Source organism: Acipenser ruthenus, chromosome 3 (assembly GCF_902713425.1).
Source record: "Acipenser ruthenus chromosome 3, fAciRut3.2 maternal haplotype, whole genome shotgun sequence".
Lineage (NCBI taxonomy): Eukaryota > Metazoa > Chordata > Actinopteri > Acipenseriformes > Acipenseridae > Acipenser > Acipenser ruthenus.
This window is the reverse complement of record NC_081191.1, coordinates 99,049,985-99,077,802: the sequence shown is the minus strand read 5'-3', so window position 1 is coordinate 99,077,802 and position 27,818 is coordinate 99,049,985. Positions and strand designations below refer to the sequence as shown.

Below are 27,818 nucleotides of genomic sequence, written 5' to 3'. Positions count from 1 at the left end.
TTTCCATATTTGTTTCTTGATAGTGTTGATTTCTTGTGCATGTCTTCCAGCTCTTAAACGCTGAGATACATGGTTTTACTGGCTTCTTGGATCCACAATTTCCAAGGAAAATGTTGGTTATATTTGTAACTAAGCAGTACAAATAGGATATACATTTACATTTAGATCATGCATGTTAGCCCTTTCAGGTACAAGGGACATATGTACATAAGGTACACAACAGGCAATGTTGATATTTGCAACCGTGTTGCTATAAGAACAGTTAACAGATTTAGGATCGAGTCTTTTTAGAGTGTAGTGATAAATAATAATAATAATAATAATAATAATAATAATAATGTTGTCACTCTTTGTGTAAATTATTAATAATGCTTTTTAAACTCAACTGAACCGCAGTGCCTTGTATTGGCGCCTTCGCCACTCATCCAGCCCAGCAAAGCTTCCCCTTTAAGAGTTAGCTCACGTAGTCCGGAAGCAAAATCTCTGTGGGAGGGGGAGGACAGCAGAGAAGTTTGAGAGAGGCAGACGTGAGTGACAGGCGCTTTTATAGTCAAAGAAACGGGCAGCTTTCACTTTAAATAAATTAACCACAGGTTCTGCTCTCCTACACGTCAGACCCTAGTGTGGCCAGACCGAATGCATGTTAGCGGGATTGCAAGAAACAGACCAAACGCAGTGTAAAAAGGAGTCTGGTAAGGAACATTGCACATCCATTCAAATGTCTTTGTTCAGAGAGAGAATTGAGTCTTCAGACTGGGCGGCAGTTTAGCGTCTTAATTCTTAGATTTTAAGCTCTCGCAGGCTGCATTATATTTTTCAAGCAACACATCGCGGCATCGCATGAGTTTATGCCAGTGTCCAGATTTTTTTCAGTTTATTTTTCAGACGTTTTTTTTGTCTGCTCTTTTCTGAAGTAGGCACTTTATGTTAAAGGTAAGTTATTTTGCATGCTGTTTTTTTAAAATTATTTTTATGATGCCTAGGAAAAGTAATGATAACAATAATCAATAAGTATTTTTTTTTTTGGCTTCTTACATTGTAATTCTAAAAGTTGCTGCAAAGTATAAATGTATGTTTGTCATTTGTTACTTTGATAGTTTCTGCCACTGAAAAGTGATCTTGAACAAGTTTTAAGCACTTTGATATGTTTGATATTAATCCAGATGGCATTGACCAATTGGCGCCGGGTGGTTCCATTTGGCCAAGGTGATGCGGTGTGTAATTATGTAGTATTTTGCACATTTTTGTATGCGTACCTCAGCTGTGTATCTTAGAGTGGAAATTATTGTATACTTAACTAACCAAATGTGGCTGTGTAAAAAGTGTTTCATTGTAGCTGCCAGTGTATGTGCGCCGTATCAATGTGCTTCTATTGCCTAAACTTTCTTTACAATTAACCGGGTGTGTCAGGAATCGGGCCCCGCCCACGTGAAGGTAACGGAGAATATATTCACGGCTCACCATCTGTACATCACCACCGCTACGATGAACACCGTTTCCTAATCTGCATTGTATGTTGTGAAATATGTGAGAATATATAGTTACTACACGTAAGAATGGCGTATACTGAGTGGCTATAGAGTTACTCTATTTAATTTTAACTTAATCCATCAGCAACCATCACAAGGCAGTTAGAATAGGGTATGCTTCGTTCACAGGTGCTGTCTGCCATCTCAACAGCCACTTACTGTGTTTTGACATTGGGTGAGGCTTCTTTGAATAGCAGCCCAGCAGTAACTGTATGCTTAACACCTAATTAATTGGGGGCACATGAACAAAGATAGCATGTCAGAATGGCCTTTAGCAGTGTTGCTATGGGGAGATAAAAACAACAGAAATGTCTATCTGGTCTGAAGCACCACCATCTGTCAAGAGGTGTAGTGTGTCTCAGTGACACTGCTGTTTCTAATGCTCTCATGACAATGAAGCCCACATGCAGCAGTTGATGCAATGCACATTATAGCTGTGTTGAGCACAGAGTGATTTGTGACACATGTTTTGAGCCTCCACCTGTCAAGTTATATTTCACATCAAAAAAATCCACAATCCCTATCTCTAGAGCTGTGCCCAGAAGTGTTGCATCATCTAGAATTTTTGCATTGGGACATAATATAAAATAAAAACTATATGAACGTTTATTTATATCTTTTATTTAACATTGTGTGGTCCAAAACTATGACATTATATCGTAAAAGTCTGCAGGAAGCCATAATAGTAGTACAGTATTTCATGTTAGATTTTGAAATGTCAAATGCTTTCAATTTGCCAGCCTTTCATCAAGTATATGGAAAACTACAAAGTGGTATGCAATTCACTATGTTAACATAACATTATTCAGCAGGTTTCATTTCGACTTTATGAAGCAGTGTGTTAATTCTGTAGGTGATGCAAAACCTTTGGCCACAGCTGTAGGATGACAGCTATACATTCTTAAGTAGTCTGTAAAAGGGAATACCAGTAAAAGAATGTTTAAGTCTAATGTTGAAGTATTCATTTCATGAATAATGTGTCTCATAATATATATATATATATATATATATATATATATATATATATATATATATATATATATATATATATATATAAATTATTATTATTTGTTTATTTAGCAGACGCCTTTATCCAAGGCAACTTACAGAGACTAGGGTGTGTGAACTATGCATCAGCTGCAGAGTCACTTACAATTACGTCTCACCCGAAAGACGGAGCACAAGGAGGTTAAGTGACTTGCTCAGGGTCACACAATGAGTCAGTGGCTGAGGTTGGATTTGAATCGGGGACCTCCTGGTTACATGCCCTTTTCTTTAACCACTGGACCACACAGCCTCCATAAACATGGCTGTTATTGTACAATAAACAGAGGTCTTTCACATTTATTAACATGCTGTGGTCTCAACTATATATTGGTTTCTTGCCTCTTGTACATCTATCTGTTGTTTTGTAATAGCATTAAGTGTAAGTGTGCAATCCGGGAAGCCGTGGAGCGTGTCCTGTAGATCCAGTGCAGCCACACACACCCCAGACACACGTCTTTGCTCTCTTGGGGCTCCTCAGTGCAGAGCAGCTGTGCTCCGGCCAGGGAAAGGACCGACAGAATCCCACGTGAATCACTGTCTCCACTATATAGAAATCATTATACGCACAAATAAGACCAGAGCAGAAGCACGACAGCACTGTTAAGCTACACACGAATGCTTTACATGACAGCACTGTTAAGCTGAATTCTTTACTCGCTTTTGTTTTTCTTTGCCTACGTACTGCTCGCTATGATTTATGTTTTATGAAGAATGAAGAGCCTCCTGCATTGCAACATGATTTCTCTTAGTAAAGAGCTGTACTGTATATATTATGATCCTACATGGCACACTACAGATTATGTTTCTATGCGTGCTTGGGCTTTCACTAGTGAACTTTTATTTAATTAATTTATTTAGTGAAATGATAGTTTTGCTAAATGAATGGTGGCCAGTTTATGTATAACAGTAGGAGTAGTGACATTCTACAGAAGGAGGTTTTGGTTGTCATTTATGAAATATTGATTGCTGTTCTTACAGAAAATAAACGTTTTTATGTTTAAGCATTTTTGCTTGGATCTTTAAAAGGGTTTTTAGAATGTAATTTACTCTTTGGCATTCAGTTTGCTGTATTTTTGTATGATCTTTTTGTAATTGTAAATTATTTTAAAAAAGCAAGTGATTTCACTTCATATTTTGTTCGTACAAGGGGGGCTGCACAGTAGCAGAATACTAAATAAAGTAACACCAGCAAGGTGTTGTAAATGGTGATATAAAGCTGAGGGAACACAAAGCCACTTTGTGGTGTTGCTGTTGTGTGTGGTTTGTTGTGGGGTTTTTTTGCATAAAAACTGCCTTATTTTAACTGCGCCTGTGTCAGTCTGCGTGTTGTGGTGCTGAATGCCTCAGTGGACACCAAGGGATATCGCAAGTGACGTCTTTTAGCAGATGAAGGTAACACTGCAGCTCGTGGATGGGAAACAAACAAGGCAAGTGCAGAAATAATATTTACTTTTGATGCTTCTGCTTAAGCAGCTACTGGTGTCATGTGAACTGAGGGCTTCGTAGTGTAAATGGACTAGAGGGTGTGTTTAGAAGGCCTGTGCTTCATGGCACGCATGAGACAACAATGCAACACTTTTAATCTGTATTTCTTGGTGAGTCATCTATAGCCTGTAATTATAATAACCAGGTTGCATAAACCATACATTGCATGAATTATGGAGAAAAAATACATCTGTGACAATTTAACATTCTAAAATGGCAAATGGCTTGCTGCATGCACAGAATACAAAGTGGAAGCTTAGGCTCCTATACTCCAGGTTTGTAGTCCTAAAACTGTAAAATGCCACCTTCTTGTAGTTTAGTTGACCTGTTCATTTCTAAATGTTTTGAGCTGATTTACATTTCATTGTACTGCATGTGGACAATACTTCGCAGTCCTTGCCAATAGGATGAACAAGGATGGCCCTCGATCAAGCGATCAGGACACTTTATTATTATTTTATTTGACCACCCATTATTTGTAACACAACTTTTAAACCAGGTGTTAAATGATAAAACAAAAACAAAACAAACCAAAAAAGTGTTCAATCCAATTCTGACTTTAATAGCTTAATTAACCACACCTAGCTGTGGCCTCCAACATTCGTCTAATTAAGCTCAGATGTAACTAATTAAATTCATAGCTGCTGTGCAATGCTCTTATCTTCTATCCTGATTAAGTTGTTATTATTATTATTATTATTATTATTATTATTATTATTATTATTGTTGTTATTATTTAGCAGATGCTTTTTAGAGACTTGGGGGTGAACTATGCATCACAACTGCTGCTGCAGAGCCACTTACAACAGGACCTTGGTTTTAAGTCTCCTCCGAAAGATAGAGCACAAGGAGGTTAAGTGACTTGCTCAGGGTCACACACACACAGTGAGTCAGTGGCTGAGCTTTGATTGAACCTGGAACCTCCTGGTAACAAGCCCCTTTAAGCACTGGGCCACAAAGCCTCAAGCTATAATCCTTTTTTTTTTTTTTTTTTAATCACTATCAAAACTGATGGCTGTAGGACTAAATAAGAAGCCCTGGGGTTGTACTAAAAGTCATGAACCTGCTATACAGTATCATAGACCTTTTGTAGGTGTATTGGTTTTTTGTTTGTTTTTATTGTATACTGAAATGTGGAGGGGAAGTGAACTAGCGAAGCCTTGTACAGCACAGGATATTACATTCATAAGGATGATGGTATTAAGATCCTGCGCTGTTTAGGTCAGTGTCTTACTCTGTAAATATTGTTAACACATGTTGTGTTCAGTATTACAGAGATGTACAGTAAATAAGCCTTACATTGCCAAGCACTTTGATCCATTCCTGGTTTTACTATGTCTAATAATACCTCGTTTCCATGGACAGTCTACTCGAATTGGCCTGAATTCTTCCAGAACTCGAGTTGATGGAGTTTATGAAAAAGTTGGCGTTGCCATGCTTTTCTGAATTATCACGTGAGATGGGCAGGAAATAATACCGTTTTTCCCCAGAAATACTTGTGAGTTAGATGTGAATTTGCTGTAGACGATATTATAGTCATCAGTGATTTAAAGGATAAATCCATCAAGTTATTCTTTCGCATTTGTTTCACGCAGTACATATACGTAGCTGTATCTCCCTACATAATCATCTATATATAAAGAAAAAGCATCTGACAAAGAAAAGCCTTATACTTATATGAATGTTTTCAAATCGTTTTATTCATTAAAAATGGCATATAATTGCCTTATAATAGGACATTTTGGTGGAGAATTTATTTTGGCTTTATTAGCAGTTTTGATTGTACCGCCAATAATACTTCCACCAAAATAACGTGTCAGATGTCAACGTGTATGTGAGACCGGGCACATCCATCAAAAGATTTAAAAAATCTGGAATTGTAGTAGCACTGATCTGTTTTATGTTAAGCATTTTTGTGTGTGTGTTTTTTTTATTAAATTAACAAGCCAAAATTGTTAGAAAGTCTGTAACAATTTGTTTGATTGTTGTTGTAGATGCTGTATTACTGAAGACTCCCATCGTGCAGGTATCGCAAGGTCCAAATTTACACTGGTGCCCTGTGCAGTATAGAATTGATTTTAAGATTTTGCTGTTAATTTACAAGGCCCTGAATGGATTAGCACCTAGTTATTTGCAGGAGTTCCTGACCCCGTATCTTCCAAACCGCACTCTTGAGATCACAGGATGCGGGGCTGCTGGTTATTCCCAGAGTAAACAAAAGCAACACGGGAGGAGGGAGGGCTTTTGCTTGTAGAGCTCCTAAATTATGGAATGCTCTGCCTTCGTTTGTCAGGGAAGCTGGGACTGTTACAGTTTTTAACTCAAGACTAAAAACACACTTTTATAAAATTACTTTCTTATTTTAGTGGGTTTTAATGTAACTTTAAAATGGCTGCTTTTGTATTATTATGTGTATACTGTTATTTAAATGGTCTGACTGTGGTAGTCGTATGTGTGACATGCTATACATGTATTATGGTTTGTTCTTTTTTTCTGCTATGTACTGTACAGTGCTTTGCGATACTTCTGTATAAAAAGCACTATAGAAATGCAATAAATAAATATATGTAATGTCTGTTTTGATATTGTTATTTGTGTATGTTTGGCCATGTGTGTAATGAAACTGAACATTCACAATGATTCTCTGCAGCACTCATTAAGGGAGTCGACACTTGGCTTCTACCTGGCACGGCAGTTTGCATCCAAATCAATGCTGCCTTCTGAAACTACTATGATGCTGTTTTCTGTTGTGAAATTGCTGTCCTGGCATAGCATTAACTCAGTAACCCATTAACATATACAGGTTTAAAAAAATGCTTAAGTAATTTCAAATCCTTTTGAAGCTGATAAGCAAAGGCATTTGAGTGTGGATTAAAACCATCAGGAACATGTGTTTGTTTTTGGTTCAGAGAGATTCCTTGATTTGTGTTTCCTGACTTTTACACTACCCATTAGACGAGAGACTGAAGAAATAGAAAATGGTATTTCAATTTATTTTAACATCTTGGTGCTCAACAAAACCGCTGCATAAACACTGTTTAAACACAATGTTCTTGGATATGAAAAATAACAAGTACAGCCAGCACTCGGATATACGACACACGTCAGTCGTGTTTTGCCGTCCTTGTATTAAGAAACAAATCAATTCCAATATATGTGTGTGTGTGTGTGTGTATGTGTGTATATATATATATATATATATATATATATATATATATATATATATATATATAAAATGTTTAACAAATTAATGCACTAACTCGTTGCACGCACTTAACGACTCCATCACCAGTTTTCTGATACAAAGTCTGTCTCTTCAATGTTTCAGTTTATTTGATTATCCATCACAGCCTGCTTTTCTTTTCTCGCATGCGCAGATCAGTCTGTCTTTATTGTGCAGTTACACAGTGCTTCCTCCAGTTTCACCAGACAAATGCAGCAAAAACAAAGCGCACGAGACCAGCTACTCTGATGTAAAACAGTTAAGCGTTAAACAGTTTTAGATACTGTGATGTATTTTTTTTTTTTCTAAATCCGTCATCTTTAGATGCATTTGTGCATTTTCATTTGCAAGTGAGCTGTGACATTAGGGCCTTATTGAGCACTATATTCTGCAATTTTGAAGCCTGTTAATTACTGTTTAGATACTGTTAATTCTGGAAACTTTTTATTTATTTATTTTATTTATTTATTTAAAATCATTTGCTAGATTGCATTGCCTTTTACGTTTTACGCGGTTCTGTGCATGGGTACCATTTTAATTGAATTTTGCTGTTGGGTCGTCAATGGGGAACTTTACATACTGCTACAATACATACTGGATTTATTAAAAGTATGTATTGTATTACAATCCATGTGTCGTCTCTTTTGGCAAGTGATTTTTTCTGAATTAAAATACTCGTACTATAGTAGTACTAGTATTTTAGTACTACTATAGTACTAGTGTTGTAGTACTATACTAAACCAACTACAGTACATGTAAATGGAAGCCATCTTATTTTAAAACGGTCCTTTCAGCTGTGTATTTTGGACATTTGTTTCTTTTTTGTGTTCCCTGAAACGGGTCAAAATGAAATAATCAGATGTGCATTGCACTCTTAACCTTTACTGAAGTCAAAATTATATAGGGTCGGAGTGCTGACTGTACTACCTTTTATAAAGGATTGTTTACAGCAGTAAGCGTCATTGACATAAATACTGGTCACAGTGTTAACCAATTGTCATCTGTTAATAAGTGTTGCTCAGAGAGTAGTATATCAAAGTTGATAACAAAGTATATTGTGCTCCGAACACGAAAGGTCAGTTTTAACGATGCAAAAATGCAATTGTCGTCTACTATATAAGCAATAATGATGAGGTCCAGTGCATTATTTACCGGCTGGGAGAGTTGAAGGCATGTGGCTCCAGTTGAACTCGTCTGGAAAATCCTCTTTTGTTATTGTTGACTTCAATAAAAAAAAAAAAAAAAAGTTTGTCACGAAATACTTTGTTCTGTATCCTTCCTTATGACATCTGCAGTACATCACTGCTTGTTTTAGTTTTCAGTGTTCGGCAATCTGTATTCTAGTTTATTGTTTATCTGCCTTCTGCTACCACTGGTATACTGAGCATCAAAAGAAACGTATCACTTATATTTGAGCATCAAAAGAAACTTTATCACTTATATTTGGATAATATTCATTAGCTGTGACTGGAAAATGACAAACTCTGTTTTAGAGCAGGTGCAGTGACTTTTTATTGTGCTGATTAACAATTTACTTCACGAAGATGCTGCAAAATGATCCGTCGATCTTGGGCAGGTGTTGTGACTCTTGGTCTCCCAGTTCGTGGCCTGTCATTGACGGAGTGTGTCTGGTTATACCTTCTCGCCAGGTTTGAAATTGCTGACTGTGAGCACCCAAGACGACGAGCCACAGTACGCTGCCCTAGTCCAGCCTCCAACGTGCCAATTGCATGAAGGCGCTGCTGTCTTGACAGACGTGGCATAATGTTTTTTTTTCTGTGATTCTTTATTGCTTTTATTCAAGCTTGCAATTCAACAGCTGAAATCACTCCATATCCAGTGTCCAATCAACTGTCTCACTAATTAGGTGATTAAGTGCATAAGCTTCAGTCATAGTCACTCAAGCGTGTCATGGTCAAGGATGAATGATCGAGTGATTAAAAGGAAACCAAAAACATTTTGTCAATGTCCATCATTTATATACCTTTTTAAAAAAAAAAAAAAGTGTTATAATAGTGAAGTTTCTTTTGAAGCTCGGTATATATACAATTATAAAATGTCATCAAAAGAATCGGAATCTGATTGTGGTCATATGGACTGCATTGGTGTGTGGGGTGGTAGGGGGGTGTGTGTGTGTGTGTGTGTAAGTGCTGCACACAAGGCTAACTGAAAAACATCTCTTATAGCAAGACTGCTGCTTTACAACATTATAGATGTTACTGAGCAGAAAGTACTGGACTGATGGATTCAATTAATATATCTGAATCATACACTGCATTGTGCAATTGCTGGCTCTCTGTAAACAGTTCCTTGCGACAATGGGAAAACCGTGTAAGTAGATTCTTCAAATCCATCTTGAAGCAATTATAGTGTTATTGGGTGAGGACCATTCTTTATTATTTATAGTGTTTGTAATACTCACTCGTTCTGCATTGTTAAAAGTAAGGGACTGGAATTTGCTGAAGGCGGCAGCAGAAGAGTGGTAGTGAGGATTTGTTTTAACTGGACAGATGTTGTGCTAGACCAGCATTCATAATAAAAGGGGCCATGCGTTATGATGTGGTCGCACACCTTGCAGGGAAGTTTTTCAGGTTTTGTGCTGTACTACAATAATCTCTTTTTACAGTATCTGCATCACTTGTGAACTGCTATTAGTTTAATTAATGTCAGATGTCTTTAATAGTATGCAGCTGTGGTGCATGTAGTAAAGCTACATCTGACACTTTCTGTTATTGAGCTGTGTATAAACATGTGGCACTTCTGGAAAATGATAAACTGCTCTGTGTTACCCAGCTGTCGGACAGCACCTTGGCCAAGAGCCTGCCATCTCCTTGCACAAGGCAAGAATGCATCCATTCTCTAGATTTGGAAGAAGTTGAGGTAAACATGCAAGTAGATAAAAGCTTCGGCAAGGCCTTCATTGATAAAATACTCCCAAGTTACTCTCAAATTAGAACTGCAGACTTCTTAGAGAATATAAAGAAGGCCTGTGAATACATCCTGGACATTCAGCATGTCTGATATCTCTTCTCAATGTTTAACCATCTCTTAGGTCGCTCTCTCTCTCGGCATTTGACTGCCTACATGCCTCTGTATAGGGTATCTGCGTTTGACAGGCAGTTTCAGGTCCAGTAGCTACTGCTGGTGTACATGCGACGGCATGTGTCAGAAATCAGAACGCCTGGCTGCTGTTCTACATGGCGATTTTCCTCATTTAAAAGCACTCCTTCCACACTCCTATGGAACACGAGCACCTTCTCTAAATTGCAAATGTCTGATTTCTGTTTTTTTTTTTTGTGAAGGAATCAGACATGTTTCATATCTTAATAATCCCAGCTCTAAGCACCAAGGTTGTTGCAGGAATGGGAGGACTGAACTGTGCATGTTCTAGTTTGGCATACTGTGTTTGACTGTGTGTGAAGTGAGCTTGGAGGCACTGTGTGGTGCTACCACTTCAAAGTTACAAGTTGGTACACTGAGTAACTAAATCAATAAGCTTTCTGAAATTTATCTGGTTTACTGCATTTCATTGTCTTTTGAGATATAAGGGTAATTGATGTCCTTCTGTAACGTATTGAACAAATATGAGTTGACTCCAAGGTCAAGGAATCTGAGATCCAGCCATCCAGAGACAGCAGGATAACAGATGTAGAAATAGTTTAAGATAACGTTGGCGCTTTGCCATCTGCCTTGAAGCCTGTAGGTTTTAATGAAGCAGGAAACTGCAGAATTGGAGAACTGGGTTATGAAAAGAAATAGTAAGGTCTTTTGTAACTGCTCTGTTGGTTCTTTCTCACTAAGGAGCTGGTGGAAAACAGTAACTTGTTTAGTGCTTGATCTGCACAGACTGTCGTCTTCAAGAAACAGTTTGGAGCGTCTTCGCTTTGCACAATAGGTGACGATTGCACGTTCGTTCAGGCGTTCCAGCTCCACAGATCCACGCTACTGTACAAGGTAATCAGATATTTTGTTTTTGTTCTAAGTGCAAGTGCATACGTCCCCATTTCCTCCATACATAATGTTTTTAAGAGCCTTTTTAAATGGACTGCGTCTAATTTAAATGTTGTTTTCTGTTCATGTGAACTTGAATAAGCAAGACATTGTAGGTGGATGGAGGTGGGATGGTATTTTTAATGATGAGAACAGTGGCAGGTCTAAGTATTGCAGCTATTTAGATGTGCAGATTTAACATAAAAAAAAAAAAAATCTGGGGATTTTTTCCCAGTTGAAGTGAAATTAAATGTTAGTTGGTCTTAGACTTCAAGGGTTTGAAAAAGACAATGTTAATGGCATTAAAGTAATTCTTTAATGTGAATGCATAAGGAGCTGGTGTGGAATCAGAGGTCTGACAGCCTGTGTTTTACATGCCGCTGAATGTATTTATGGAGGTCAGTCATAGTGCGGGAAACACCTGTCAAACTTTTTTAGGGAGAGGTTCAAGTCTGAAGTCTTATGATTTTGTGCGCAAGATGTGTGATGTGGCTATACCTTTACAAAATATAAAAAGAATATTGATTTTAATTAAGAATTAAACTCTCATAAGCCTCTTTTTAAAGAAACAAAACAGGGCTGGCCTTTTTGCATCGTAAAGATCCTTTCTCCAGGACATCACTAAACTTTTCTCTTGCACCATGAAAACCAGAAGCGGTGTCATATGTCATATTTGTACAGTTGTATGTTTAGGTTCTGATCTCCCACATGCATTTTCCAATGAGTATGTTCATGGGATGTTGGGGTGGCCTGTATAGTTTCTATTTCCATAGGATTTTACAAAGAGGTTAATATTTCTCAGACAAAGAACTGTGGGAAAGTATCCAGCAGTACAAGAAAAAGCAAGCCCAAAGCACGTACCGTATCTTCTGCTTTATAAGCAGGCTGGTAATCTGTTAGATTTGACTAAATGAGTGTATTATCTATGCAATATAAAGGCCTAAGCATGTGTTGTGTACTTTTAAGAATATTATGGGAGTTTGTGAAATCCCCTTTTCCCTCAGCTGTACAAATTGGTTCCATCCTTGCAGTTGAGGATGGAGATTTTGCTTTTACAGGAAACCGCATGCATTCTTATTGTGCAATTCAGCTTTTTTCCATCATTTTTTGTTATTCTCATTCAAAAGTCACTGTTTCCATTGCAGAACTGACTTCCATCAACTGTTTGCATGTAGAATAAGGTGAATATTATAGTAAAGTAGATTTTAATTGGGTTTGAAACATTTGGGAGCCAAGACAAATAAAAGGCCTCTTATCAGGCCAAGTGAGTGACGCAGCAGAACTGAGATAATGTGCTTTCACTTAGTGGATGTCCCCATGGTTAAATACCTCTGCAAATGAAGAATTAAAGTGTGCTCTTTTTGAGAAAGTGCAGCTTGAACGTTTGGAAGCAGTACAATATAATAAACACATTCTGCTAAAAACAGGTTGTTTTTCTGTCTGCAAGTATGCTTGCAGTACCTTTTTTTTAAAAAGAGGCATCCCAAAACTTTACAGGGAAAATGTTTTCCTTCTGGAAACTGAAATAAAAATTTCAATCAGTGCTGAGTTATTGGAAAAGACTTCACTTAAAATATCTCCAAGCCAGGAAAGCAAGAAAACTCTTCTGAGGTCTGAAGAAGGAAGAAGGCAAACTTTGTGGATATTTTGTGTTTTCCTATTCCAGAGATAAAGCACTACCAGCAGCTGTGAGAACTGCATGAGGAGGGGACTCTGAGGAGCAACTTTGCAATCTCAACTCGCATGCCATTAACAACAACACTCCCCCTTTTGTTCTGATCAGTTTAGAGGAGTGGTCCACTTTTGCTTGATAATGTAGATAACTTTGGTTGCCAGGCATTGTTTTATTTAAAAAAACAAAAAAATGACATCTACATGTTTAGAGTACACTGTGAAATGTGAAAGTTCTTGCATTAAAGCTAGGGCCAGAATTTTGAAGTGAACAACATGAATCTTCATACTGAAGATCTACCACAGAACTGCTGTTCAGTTGAACTGTTGCTGTATGTTAAGCTGTTAAAGTTTTTGGTAACCAATGCAAAATTGCATTTTTGAAGTATGCATTTATTGACTCTGGTTAATAAACACACAGAACAGATTATCTTGCTCACTCATGCAAGGCAATCCAATACTGCTGATCTTAACATTACTGAATCGAACCCTTGTGGATTATGATGCTAAATATAACAATGTTTTGTATGACAGCTATCCTCCATCCCCATTCTGTTTTAGCACTTTGAGTGAAAGTTTAAAATGAGCAAAACATTAATACAGCTGTTGTCCTAATCAAAAGTTACTATTTGAGCTTGATTGCTTTTAATTCTGGATACCTGCTCTATCCAGAATGAATTTTAGTATTGCTAGAATTTAGTTTTGAAATCTGTTTCATTGAGTTTGTGTGGCAGGGATACAGTTAGTACAAAGTTTGGTGGTGGTTTTGGTTAGAAGGGAGAGTTTTGGAGGATGTCATTGTGAAGGAAACTTCAGACTGAATCGTGAACCTTTACTTAGCCCCCGTGAGTGTTAAGCATTGAAGGATTTATTTTCTTTATGCTATGAAAGGATAGCTTTAGCAGATGTGGTTTTAAGAGAGCCTTTTTGCTGTTCCGGCCCTGTAAAACTGTCCTAGGCTGGCCAGATTGTAACCTTGCCTCATAACGGAATCCAGTGTTATTCAACAAACCATGCTGATAATCGCTGCTTTAGTTTTGTTAATTGAGGTTGCTCAATTGTAATAAACAGATGACCTGTGGGTGGCTTGTTTCAATTCTTTAAGATACCAGCTTGAGGATTGTGAGTGTGTGAATGGGCGAGAAGGGTAAAAATGAGGGGATTATCCAACTAATGTTTGAAAAAATAAAAATGCTGTAACAACCAGTATAGACTAAATGCAGAATTTTTTTTTTATTTTATTTTTTTAATAAAACTGTATTGTGGATTTTTAACAAGCCTCTGTTAACAAATGGTAGCTGTAAACAGGGGTGAGATAATAAGACATGATTTCTTAACAAATAAAAAAATATTTATGTCCTTAACCTCATTCTCCAGTGCTAAGGCAGTTGCCAGCAGTTGACATGATAATTCATTGTCTCCTCTTGTTGATACCGGTACTAATAGTTTTCCTTTTTTAGAAAGCCATTCACATACTGTACAGCATTCAAGATGCCTGAAAAGGGTGCAACTGTTGTTGGGATGCTTCATTTATTGCCCTACGCCTCGCATTGCATTGGGAGATGAGGGGGATTGGACACAACTCTTGCACTACTCGTATAGGTCTGTTAGATCACATGGCATGTCACATGACCACATACATTGCAGACTAGATCTGCGTTTTACCTACTGTGGATACTCCAAAGTCTTCAGTGGCCCTTCAGTATAGATAGTATTAGACATATTGCATAATTACAAATTAAGATTGTTCAAATGTGTACAAACAGTACAATCTATTTTCTTTACTACAATGTAATGGGGGGGGGGGGGGGGGGATGGCATTTTGGCACATTTGTATTGTTGGTGTCACTGCAAAATGTGCCGTCTAACCTCAGTTTGCAAATGACAGTTTTAGTGAAATTTGAGCCAGGTCCTGTATAGTTATTGATTTATGTTTTTTGACTGAGGCAAGGATGAGGATGTGCAGACATTTGGAAGATTTTGTTGCACTCTTTGTTTCTGTCTACATTTGTTTTTGATTAAACAGCCTGGTTTCCCTCAACTTTTGCTCCTAATGTTTTACTTGTCCTACATTCAGTACACCAACTGTGACACAAAATATACTGTATCCTTTGCAAAACTGCAGAGTGTTTTGAAACGCTGTTATTCTGTACTCTCATTCCTGTTCATGAAGGTTGAAGACCTTTTTTTTTTTTTTTTTGTAAAGGAAATTGAACTGGAATTGAAAAAATTGAACTGGAATTGAAAAAAGGGAATTTACCCCAACCCAGGTAATGCTTGTGTACTATAGTTTATACAGGCCTAAAACGGGGGCTTAATTCTGACTCTTCTTTTCCATTGACTTCATTAATGCACTGATGTTCTTAGTTAAACGCTCATTTCAGATATTGGTACTGTGGTGTTTCATTTAAGGCATGGCTACCCAGCAATTAAGGTATTGTCAAGTAGTCTAAGAAAGAAGTGCTTTATTTATTTTGTTTGGTTTTGAATCATTTGTAAACCACCTGAAGATAAGATTTTTTCAGCTCGCTCTCCTTTTTTCCTCCCCTGATGTGCAGCTCTGAAACTCAATGGCGAGAGAGTTGGGTTGATCTGCAGGCATTCCCATTCCCATAGAGCTGCACCTGCCAAGCCAGTGGTTTCAGGTTTCCCTTTATGCCACTCGTCACTACAAACGAAGGCCTCAGAGAAACAGTGGTGGTGTTGTCTGGAATAACTGACATCCAATAATATTCTGAATCAGCTGGTGGCTTTCTTGGCCATATGGGATGTTACGATTACTTTAATTCATAAATGGTAATTTACTGTACCAAGTTGAAATACAGTATTATGTAAAGTATTTAGTAAATATGATAAAGGAACAAATGGCAGTCTTAGGTGGCACATAAAAATAGCAGCCCCTGCGTTCTCTGGATAGTGGCAAATAAACAGATTTCCCATTCAGGAAAACCAATTAACTACTTTCTTCTGCAGTCCGATTCTGCTTCTTCTGCAGTGCTCCTGTTTTGTTTACAGAGAACGTATGTTGCCATGCTACTTCAAATTATTGTAGTTTAGTAAAATCAATAGTTGGTTTCCCCAGAAGAGATTTAAGCACAATTGCAGTATGTTTGTACTGACAGAGCAGAGCAGCTGTCCCAAATGTCTGGTTTATTTTTAAGTCTACATACTGTTCATGCCTGTGGGTCTGCAGATAACTGGGTTGTGGCTTTTTTATATGTGATTAGCAGTTGATTATCTCTAATATATTGGTTTGGAAAAATGAAATACACCGTGCTCTGCTAATCCTGGTAATTGGCAAACAAAAACCTTTTCACACAGACTTGATATTTTGTACAGCAGTCTTTACAAGTTTATCTTCTACTGCCAGTACATTACATTCTGAATTTGAAATAAGTTGGAAAATAACTACAAAGAAATTTCCAGCAGTGATTCAATCACGCCTGGATACTTTTACAGCAGTAGGCTGTTATAAAATAAATATGCAAGCTCTTCTAAAGCTAAGGAAGAATAACACAAAAGCATCTGGTGTAAGGAAACTCCTATAGCGATGTAATATTTTGAACATAATATTTTAATTTAAAAATGTGTACAGTAAAACTTCAATTCAACGACTGGCGTTTATTTACAATATTTGCCAGCAGACCCGGTGCGTATTGGAGACAGGCGATTATTTGAGACCCGGCAGTTATTTTACATTTTTACGATGTATATCATACGGAAAACTATACATTTTACTTGTGTTTTTTTTTAAATATATAAAGTTTATGACATGTGGAATAAAATTGCCAAATATTAGCCACAGTACCTGTGTAAAAATTCTTCCATTCTAATTAGAATGTACCGGTAAGTGTGTTTTATTTTTGTCTTGTCCTATAAATTGGCTTTTCACAAGTTTTTATATGAGCTCTGCTCAACAGAGTATCACAAAAGGCTGCAGGGTGACTCCATGGAAGTAGCGCAGACCTCACACTCTGCATTAAACAAACATTTAAATATTTGTTTAATAGTATGAGGCATTCCGTGCACATTTTGTTTTCTTTATAAAATCTCTTGTTGGCTTTTGCAGTTAAACCACCTGCCTGTTAATTTAAATTCCTGAACTAACTTTCAAGTGGACACGATATTTGAGAACACCACTGCAAGTTCAGGTGTTTTATGCCGAGGCAGTGTAAACGGACACCAGAAGACAAAAGAAATAAGAGATCAGTGCTATAATGCATTAACAGCTGTGTTGATTTTATTTGACTCTGCACAGTCGTTCTCAGTCTGTGCAGATCACTTGGTAGTGCTATGTCGGGTGCTTATCTGCAGTTAAAAACAGAAATGGTTTAATAACTGTTCCTAATGGCACACTAGGGGTCAGTATACACTGAGAAATTGCCTCACTAGATTAGACACTCAGTTTCCAAAGTGCCTTAGGGGTTGTTGAAGCAATTGAAGCTGACACAGATTTGAACCAAAAGTGTGGTGTTGATGTTCTTGGAGCTGAATGGATGATGAAAGCGGTCTTTTAGCAGCACATGTACGTTGCTTTATTGATGGTTTCTTGCAGTTGTGTTTTCTAATGGGCCCCCTCACTCGTAAGAGGGCTTTCACATTCCTATACACAGACATTCATACATAGTTGCTTTTTAAGTTCTTCACCCCATTCTTGTTTTCATTGTAATGTAGCCGTCCAACTTCATATGTTGCAAGTCAATTTACAGTACATTTATTGCCAATAACTGTGACTTGTAAACTGTATTGGTTTTCTCCTGACAACCTTTTAATAACTTTCTTGTTGATTTTCATTTCCACAATTTCCAAAGTGTGAAATATATCTATCTACTTTATATATATATATATGTAGATATGTAGATATGTAGAATTAGAAACCATCAGCTGGGGGTGGTGGTGATAGCTTTGGGATTCATTTAGTCTCATTTTGAGAAAAACGAGATGTCCTAATTGATTTACATGGCTTTCCTGTTCCTGGAGTTTGTTCTGGAACCAAGACTTAGGGTGTGTGTGTGTGTGTGTGTGTGTGTGTGCATGCACGCACGCATGCAGTGGCATCACTGCTGATATTCACAGAGTAATTCATGATTTGTGGTAATTCTAAGTAACAAAGAGGATCTCTGGGTTGGATTAAGCTGTGCATCATAATTTTCAGTAAATTGAATCCTGGTGCAGGGTCCAGGATAGATCATCACTCACTCTGCAAAACATGTTGGGTTATATAGAATACTTCACTGAATACTTCCCTAGGATGAACTGTTGCAACCTCCTGGCTTGCAGATTATAAGTATAATGAATTTTCTTCTACACATGAAATACAATACAAGCTTTGTTCTTCTTAAGCACTGGTCATTGATTCATGTAATGTCAAAGCACAGAGAAATTAGCAGTCTTCTATGGTATTGTCTGCTGTTAAGAGCCCACAGCAGGATGGAAGCATCCACAGCTTCCTGCCAAGTCTAGCAATCCTGTCCATTGTATTTTCGGATGTCTGCAGCCTGTTTTCAGCCTCCCTCTGGTTCCTGGTCCATCTTCTTACAGTTTGTCATTATGTGGTTCTAGCTTCATCTTTTGGTTTGACCCCTTTTTACTTTCCTGTGTCGTGTTTGTTTTTTGTTTTTTTTTCTTTTGGTGTTTTTTTCTTGGTGTTCTGAGATACAGTGCCGTGAAAAAGTATTTGCCCCCTGTCTGATTTTTGCATATTCTTCACATTGTATTTGGTCAGATTTTTTTGTGGGTTGTAGTAGTATATAGAGGGAGTCTGAGAGAAAAAATGACACCAAAGTTTGGTGCTTCTTTCATTTGTTTGGTGTGCAAGGTAATCAAACATGCAATCTTCAGGTGTGAAAAAGTTATTGCCCCACCCTAGTTAACTCAACCCAATTTAAAGGGATAATTAGGGTCAGCTGTTTGAGTACTTTGGTTAACAACCAGGCCTGATTTGGGCCAGCCCTGCCCAATATAAATCTGACTAACTTTGGCTCTTAATATCAAAGTGAAGTTGTCAGCACACAGGTTCTAGAGGCACATCATGCCACAAACAAAATAAATTCCTGAAGACCTCCGGGAAAAAAAGTTGTTGATGCCTATCAGTCTGGAAAGGGTTGCAAAGCCATTTCTAAGGCTCTGGGGGGCCACCGAACCACAGTCAGAGCCATATTGTCCAAATGGAGAAAGGTTGGGACAGGAGTGAATCTTCCCAGGAGTGGCCGTCCTGCCAAAATCTCTCCAAGAGCAAGGCGTAAAATCGTCCAGGAAGTCACAAAGAACCCTAGAACAACATCCAGGGATCTGCAGGCCTCTCTCGCCTCGGCTAGGGTCAGTGTTCATGACTCCACCATCAGAAAGACACTGGGCAAAAATGGGATTCATGGCAGAGTAGCATGGCGGAAACCATTGCTCACTAAGAAGAACAGGAATGCTGGTCAAGTTTGCCAAAAAGCACCTGGATGATCCTCAAGAGTTCTGGAACAATGTTCTATGGACAGATGAGTCAAAAGTGGAACTTTTTGGCTGACATGGGCCCCGTTATGTCTGGCAAAAACCAAACACTGCATTCCACAGTAAGAACCTCATACCAGCGGTCAAGCATGGTGGTGGTAGTGTCAAAGTTTGGGGATGCTTTGCTGCATCAGGACCTGGATGCCTTGCCATCATTGAAGGAACCATGAATTCTGCTCTGTATCAGAATTCTACAGGAGAATGTCAGGCCATCCGTCCATGAGCTGAAGCTGAAGCGCAGCTGGGTCATGCAGCAAGACAATGATCTGAAACACACAAGCAAGTCTACATTTAAAGTTTTGGAATGGCCTAGTCAAAGTCCAGACCTAAACCCCATTGAGATGTTGTGGCAGGACCTGAAACAAGCAGTTCATGCTTGAAAACCCACAAATGTCACTGAGTTGAAGCAGTTCTGCATGGAGGAGTGGGCCAAAATTCATCCACGGCGCTGTGAGAGACTAATCAATAACTACAGGAAGCGTTTGGTTCAGTTATTGCTGCTAAAGGTGGCGTAACCAGTTATTGAGTCTAAGGGGGCGATTTACTTTTTCACACGGGGGCATTGGGTGTTGCATAACTTTCTTTAATAAATAAATGAAATATGTATCGCATTTTTGTGTTTTGTCCACCCAGGGACCCTTTTATCTAATATTAGGTTTTGGTTGAAGATCTGATAACATTCAGTGTCAAAAATATGCAAAAATGCAGAAAATCTGACAGGGCGCGAATACTTTTTCACAGCACTGTATGTTGTGGGGTGCTTCTTTTACCGCAACTTTACATCAGCATGGTACTGGAATTAAAAAGTAACTTTTTATTCCTCTTAAAATATCTTTGTTTCTGAATATATGTTGGATTTACATGTTTTCCTTTCTGTTGATTGTTTATACTCCTCTCTTGTTTGCATTTGCAAATAAACTACAACCCTAGTCAAAAAGATCAGTTTCTGTCTAGCAGAAAACCTCACTCTTCTGTGAGTGGTGACTTTCGATAATAGATGCAGAGGTTGATAACTGAGCAAACTGACTTCATTGGTAAACGAGAGGTAAGTCTGTGTTGAGGTGCTTGCATCCGAGTTCAGGAGATACTTTTCAGTTCTACTGTAGTAACCTAGGCTAGAGCAGCCTATGTAGATCATGCTAAGTGTCCTCATAGAACTAAGAGCCATTGAATTGTTCAGTCCAGATAAGCAACATTTTCTTGTTACAATACAAAAGAAAAACACAGATGCAGTACTGTAAAACAAAATTAGGTTGACTAGTTTGCTTTCAGTTTAGCTTTTTTAAATAATGTATTGTGTGGGTAAAATGTAGATCCATGTTGTTTTTTTTTTTTTGTATTTAAATAAATGTAATTATTAAATGAATTGAAATATATCTAACCTGCAACACACCTCTGTGAGTCGAGGACTAACTGGAGCTGAAAACTGCACTCTGAGATTTGTTGTTATAACAGCTGCTTTGATCCTCCTGAGTTTCAAAAGCTATTTCTGGCAGATTAGCTGATATCAAAGCTCAACTGTTCAGGCCATAAATGGTTGGTCCTCTGTGAGGTTGCCACACTGCATTTGGCCTGGAGTCATCGGAGGTTGAAGAGAGCCTTTAGTTTGATCTGATTGGGGCTCCAGAGATTGATCTGGGAATTTCCAAAAATTGGAGCAAGGACAACCAAACTGGAGCTTTCTCCAGCACACAGGGCTTTCCAAGGAAGAGTTTGGAAAACTAACTTGTTTTTTTGGAGTTGCTTTAAGAACACCTGGAATATAACTCTTCCTCTCCCCCCCCCCCTCCTCTTGTGGACTTGCTCTCTCTCCTCTCTCTCTCTCTTTTGTTTATTTTGTCCAGCAGTCGTTGGAAAGCACCATTCTAAATTTGAACGCTCCTGAATCCTCTTGATTGCAGATGTAGCTGCCATGCATTGCTTCTGGGATTGCATGCTGTGGTGTTGGCATTCTGTGTGATGTGTCACTAGTGTCCTTTTAGCCTCTTGAAGAGTGACCTTCTATGAAAAGGCACGAGTGTGAGAGGAGACGGCCATTAGGTTTAAAAAAACGCAACTCTTTTGCCTTAACAAAAAAAAACTAAAGAAAAAACTTTAAAGACAAAAGGAAAGTAAGGCTATTCCATTGCCAGTGTCAGATGATCGTGACTTTTGAAGTGTCAGGATTGGAAACAAACTCAAAGTAAGTACAAGTTATTCTTTTTTTTAATGGATAGTTTGTCTGTTTCAACTGTTTATGAAGCACAAATCTTTGTGTTTGAATTAACTTTTTCAGTATTTTTTTTCCCACAAGGTATTTTGTAGTGGATAGGGTGCTTAGGATATTCACCCAAGATCAACACAGCTGTGTAGGGTAACCCGATAGTACAGCCAAAGCCAAATTATAAATATCTACTGGAGTATATCCTTTTTTTTATATATCCATGTTTCATTTTTCTATTGAGAGGGTTACTAATATCGCAATACCATTTTTTTAATTTTATTTTTAAAAGGCACTGAGCCCCCACAAATGAGTGTCTAAAGCAATTGCCTAAGAGCAAATACTGTTGGCACATACTGTATTAAATGTTTTTCCTAAAAGGCTGCAAGCAACTGAATTACATTGTAAATTACAATAAGTAATAAAGCTCTAGTTTTAAATAGTATATTAAACATTTTTATAGAACTGTCTGTCTTTCTTGCTACGGCATAGAGTCAGTTGAGCTTGTGAACATCGTATTTACGTTGTCTCGTTGGATTTGTTTGAATTTAAGGAAGTCAGAAAACACAAAGCTAAGTTTGTATGATGATTTTAGTGTTTGCAGTATCTTTGTTCTGTAGTATATTATGTAATTAATTTTCTGTTAAAATCGAGCTGTCCTCCGAAGCGTGTGCAGTCAGCCGACCGCTCCTTTCCACACTGCAGACCCACCATGCAGCCGCCTCAGAGCTACGGTGTCGGAAGACAATGCAGCTTGCAGGCAAGCCTGCAGGCACCCGGCCAGACTACCGGCATCGCTGGTGCGCGGTGAGCCGAGGACACACTGGCCAACCTAAACCCCCCTCGGCGCTCGGCCAATTGTGGGCAGCCCCCTGGGAGCTCCCGTCCACGGCAGTGGAATAGCCTCAACTCGAACCGGCGATGTCCAGGCTATAGGGCGCATCCTGCACTCCACGCAGAGCGCCTTTACCGGATGCGCCACTCGGGAGCCCTAGCAAAGCATTTTTAAATAGTACCCCAAACCAAACAGGCTGAAAATGACAACATGGAATATCGGTAGCTGAAATATGTGCATAATTTAATTTGCCCAGTGACACATGTTTTTAAGGTGCAGCCTCCCATAAATACTCAAGGTAAGCATTGCTTAATTGGCTTAAGCAGGGCTTAATTCTAGTTTTTAACAATAGGGGGTGGGGTGGGAGGCGCTTGTGCTTTTTCCCAGTGGGGTGCTAGTGGCAGTAAAAATTTTCTAAGCCTTTTGGTAAATCTGCTTTGGGCAACTGGATCCTAAATATGCATTCTTCTCTCACACTTGGAACCATTTTTTACTTTGTTACATAACACCGTGTAACAATTTTTAATTTTTTTTTGGTTCCTGGGTAGTAAGTGTTATTTCCTAATTGCTTATGCCTCAAAAGTATAGAAAATGGCTATTATTCCCCACAAACTTTGCTTTTGTGACCAGGACAGTGATATTTTGAAATGTACCTATTTTCCAGAACATTCCAGATAGATTCAGTGCTGCGTAAACTTGAGGTAACTTCTAGAACTTTCCAGTAATATAAATAGTAGTATAAATACAGGGGCCTTAAGCCCACCAGTTCAGTTTAGTTCCAGCTGCCTAAATGGATACATAACTGCATTTTTCTGAGATGGCATCAAGAGGCTGCAAGCATCCGGCAGACGCATTTTGCTATGTCTGCGGCCAATTTATCAAGACAAGAGCGAAAAAGTACTCCGTGGAAGCATCTGCTAAAATGTGTGAGGCCTACAAGGCATATTTCGGCATGCCTGTCGGGGATCAAGACAAACCCTGGGCACCTCATTTCACCTGCGAGCACTGCAAAAAAACTCTGGAAGGTAAGATGGACAATTGTTGCTCGGAATTTTATGTTATAAAATTTGTTAATTTTTAAAATTGTAAAAGTTTTTAATTTTAAAATGTTTTACAATTTTCAATGTTATTGAAAAAATATATCATATATGAAAAATGTTGCGAGAATCTCTTACACATTAGTCATGGGTGAAATAAATGTATTTTTGTAGGATGGTACAGAGGGGAAAATAGAGCCATGAAGTTTGCTATCCCAAGAATTTGGCGGGAACCCACTGACCACTCAAGCAACTGCTACTTCTGCATGGTGGACCCTTCCAAACGTCGGACTGGCAAGAATGCACCTGCTATCACGTATCCAGACTTTCCTTCATCCATCGTCGCGGTGCCACACTGCCATGAGCTGCGTGTACCAACTCCTCTGGAGAGAGAGCAGCCGTCTTTAAAAGAGAGCAGCAAGTCAGAGAGCGAGGAAGACGTTGTAGATCCAGATGACAATTTCAGAGGTGGAGCTGAGGAGAGAAACCCATACTACCCCAACCAAAAAGACCTCAACGACTTGATTAGAGATCTTGGTCTCACCAAGTCCAATGCCGAGCTTTTGACGTCTAGGCTCAAGCAGTGGAACTTGTTGGATGAAAGTGTGCAAGTCGCAGATCAGAGGAAGCGTTGCCAACCTTTTTCCAGCTTCTTCACCCGTCAAGATGGGCTCTGCTTCTGCCACAATGTGACCAGTCTGTTCGAGGCAATCGGAATTGCCTGTAACCAGAATGAGTGGCGCCTCTTCATTGACAGCTCATCCAGGAGCCTCAAAGCCATGCTGCTCCATAATGGTAACAAGTACCCGTCTCTTCCCCTGGCTCACTCGGTGCACCTCAAAGAGGATTACAACAGCATCAAGACCTTGCTGGACGCCTTGAAGTATGATGAGTACGGCTGGGAGGTCATAGGAGACTTCAAAATGGTGGCATTCCTGATGGGACACCAAGGCGCACTAGATAAGGAGTCGGCAGCCTTCAAGTACCTTCAAGACTTCTTCCCTAAGCTGTCTGAGGCCAAAGCCGGTGTCTTCGTCGGACCACAGATAAAGAAGATCCTGGAGTGCAATGAATTCCCCAAGAAGCTCACTAGGAAGGAGAAAGCGGCTTGGAACAGCTTTGTCGCAGTGGTTCGGGGCTTCCTGGGCAATCACAAGGCCGAAATCTATGTGGAGCTGGTTGAGACTCTGGTGAAGAACTACGGCACAATGGGCTGTAGGATGTCCCTCAAAGTCCATATCCTTGATGCTCATCTTGATAAATTCAAGGAGAACATGGGAGCGTACTCGGAGGAGCAAGGCGAGCGCTTCCACCAGGATATACTGGACTTTGAACGCCGCTACCAAGGACAGTATAACGAGAACATGATGGGAGACTACATTTGGGGGCTGATTCGTGAAAGTGATTTACAGTATAATCGTAAATCTTGAAAAACTACTCACTTCTAAATCTTTTGTAGTCATTTTTGTATTACTTTAGTATAAATACATGTTAATTTGGATTCATATGTTGTTTTTTTGACTTTATGTGAACGAAAAGACACACATTCGCCTGTTTTCTCATTGGAAATAGGTAAATTTCAAAATATCACTGTCCTGGTCACAAAAGCAAAGTTTGTGGGGAATAATAGCCATTTTCTATACTTTTGAGGCATAAGCAATTAGGAAATAACACTTACTACCCAGGAACAAAAATTGTGTTTACATAGTGCTAATCAAGTCATTTGGTAGAAAATCTCTAAATCCCCTACAAACTTAGCCTCTGCCAATTACCATCTGATTTTTTTTTTCATATCCATGTGAATAACTCTTTTCCTTTTATTGGATAACTTTGATTTGAAGTAGCTCAGACATTTTCCAGTCTTTTTTTTGTGATGCTTCTGGAAAGAGAAGTACCCTGTTTTGCTCTTGATGTGTACATATAAAGTCTACAACACCCACCCCAAACAAATATGATCAATGCTTCTGGAACCAAGTCTGATTTGTTAATGATCCTGTCTAGACTGTAGACTTAACTGATTTGTGTGGAGACAAGGCAGCCTAGATGGCAGTCTTGATTGTGCCGGAGCCTCTGGTGACATCACAGTTGGTTACCTGTCAGTAATCCGATTTATTATGACTGCTGTTGTCTGCAGTGAGAAATTGCTTCATTTAGCAGACTTATGGAGACGAGTGGTATAAATTCAGACTTTTGGATTGCAACCCATATTTTCAGCTCCAGAATCACCAAGCATCTATGCAAAATGAAAACTATATTAGTATAAGGTCTTTCTTAATGTTTTGACAAGTTTTAGTTTTGTTCTAGAGTTTCTGTTTTGTCAAGTGGTGTGTTTCTGAAATATCAAATGAGAGTCTTTTTTGGTCTGTGACCTGTTACTCTGACACACCGCACATGTGAAGGAACTTGAGCATACAACATATTTTATACTTATTAGGAGAATAAAACCATTGGCAGCAAATCCGCATTACTTCACTGGACAATGCATCTGGTTAGAGTCAGATTGCTATGCTAGTAAGCTTATGAAATGAGATTGCCTACTAGAAAGAAGCCTGACTGAATATGAGGAGGCTTTGTCTAAGCAACAGCTTTGTAGAGTTGTAAGTACTGTAGCTTTGTCTAAATGGAATCCTTGTGAATTCAACTGTTCTCATTAATTGTGCACTGAATTCTGGGTAACCTGATGCTGTAGTTTTTAATATGACTACTTTTAAAGTTTGAGATACATTTCCACATAGGTATTGATGTGTGTATGTATTCTGCAAATGCACAAAAGTAATTCCATTTATTTGCAATCTTGTGCAAAAACCTGTACAATAGTCTACTGGTAGATTTTATTTATATATATGTGTGTGTCTCTTTGCATTTGCTTTTATTTACTGGAGTTAGAGTAGCTCTGATTACTCTGACTAGGTTCATATTTCTTGTAGACTGAGTAAGGTGCTTTTCTTGCTGTTTTGAAATTGCCAACTTCGACTCCCAAGTTGCTGAAAGTTCACATCTGTTTGGACTTTCCTATTCTGCTAAATGGTGATAATGCTGTCGCCATGCCTACAGGCGTTGAGGTATTGCCATATAATCATGAAATCAGGTGCACGTGCTTATGTTTGGGTTTATGTTGCTTTGAGACGCATGCATTGCTCACTTGACCTGGAAAAAAAAAAGACCAGGGGTCACAAATGGAGATTAGATAAAAGGACATTCAGAACAGAAAATAGGAGGCACTTTTTTACACAGAGAATTGTGAGGGTCTGGAACCAACTCCCCAGTAATGTTGTTGAAGCTGATAGGAATCCTTCAAGAAGCTGCTTGATGAGATTCTGGGATCAATAAGCTACTAACAACCAAACGAGCAAGATGGGCCAAATGGCCTCCTCTCGTTTGTAAACTTTCTTATGTTCTTATACATGCAACACTTTGCGGATAAAATGTTTTATAAATGTGTACTGTACGACATCATAGTTATTTGCAATAGTGACCTTGAGAAGACCATGTTAAAGCTCTGCAAGTAGATTTCTAATCTATTTTGACTCTTGTTTTGCTTTTCAAAAATAGTCCATTGTACAAGCACATGCTCTTGTCTGGACCGAAGGCACATCATATTACAGCTGTATCCTTGTTTGTGCTGTTATATGGTAATAAACACAGGGACTCCAGTGGTAACCATGGAGAAGGTCTTGTACACCGCTTATTGTGACATGGAACTCTGCAACTTGGGTCAGAGCTGGCAATTTCATACTCTGGATGTGTGAAAATGTTCATAAAAATCACTTTGAGACTCTGGCCTACTTGGAATGATTGCCAATACCATAAAAAGGTAAGATGGTAGTCAAAACAATATTCATTTTAATTTGAAGTTACTTGAGGCAGAATTCTCATGAGACCGAACAGACCTGCACAGTGTGATGCTGTGAAACTGTTCCACCCTTCTGCCCTGGAACATGTTCTGCTTCTTGGGTCAAACAGTGCTGTCTGCTCGACCATACAAGATACAATAAATACAGCCTTGCGTTACGATGGTCTGTACTATAACACAAATGTTTCTATTTGACCTGTAATATTATAGTTTATGACATGCAATATCTGTAGTATTGGTGTATATTTGTAGCTGCTTCTGAATAACATTAGCTGCTTGGCTTTGGTTTTGATTATGACCATAAAAATAAATGAACGTGTTTTGTGAGCCAAACCGACTCGGACGCATTCCACTTGTTCCTGATGGGCAGGGTGCTTGTGTTGGGGAGCAATGGCAGTATGGGTAGACACTGCAAAGGCTACAGACAGATGGTAGACAGGAGGCACA

At 38.7% G+C, this 27,818-nt stretch overlaps 1 protein-coding gene across 3 annotated transcripts in view; it reads left to right on the top strand.

Moving 5' to 3' along the window:
* Window positions 1-493: 493 nt before the first annotated feature.
* Window positions 494-27,818, top strand: part of LOC117435459 (supervillin-like) — a 113,121-nt gene continuing 85,796 nt past the window's right edge. Inside the window, exons 1-2 of one of the 3 annotated variants that reach the window (XM_059019627.1) lie at window positions 494-692; window positions 6,971-7,042. In XM_059019627.1, the coding sequence (XP_058875610.1) occupies window positions 641-692; window positions 6,971-7,042 (124 nt within the window). In that variant the 5' untranslated portion in view covers window positions 494-640. Of the gene's footprint in view, window positions 934-6,970; window positions 7,043-21,106; window positions 21,629-27,818 lie in introns of those variants that run through there. The other 2 variants (XM_059019636.1, XM_059019640.1) reach the window with 2 other exon arrangements.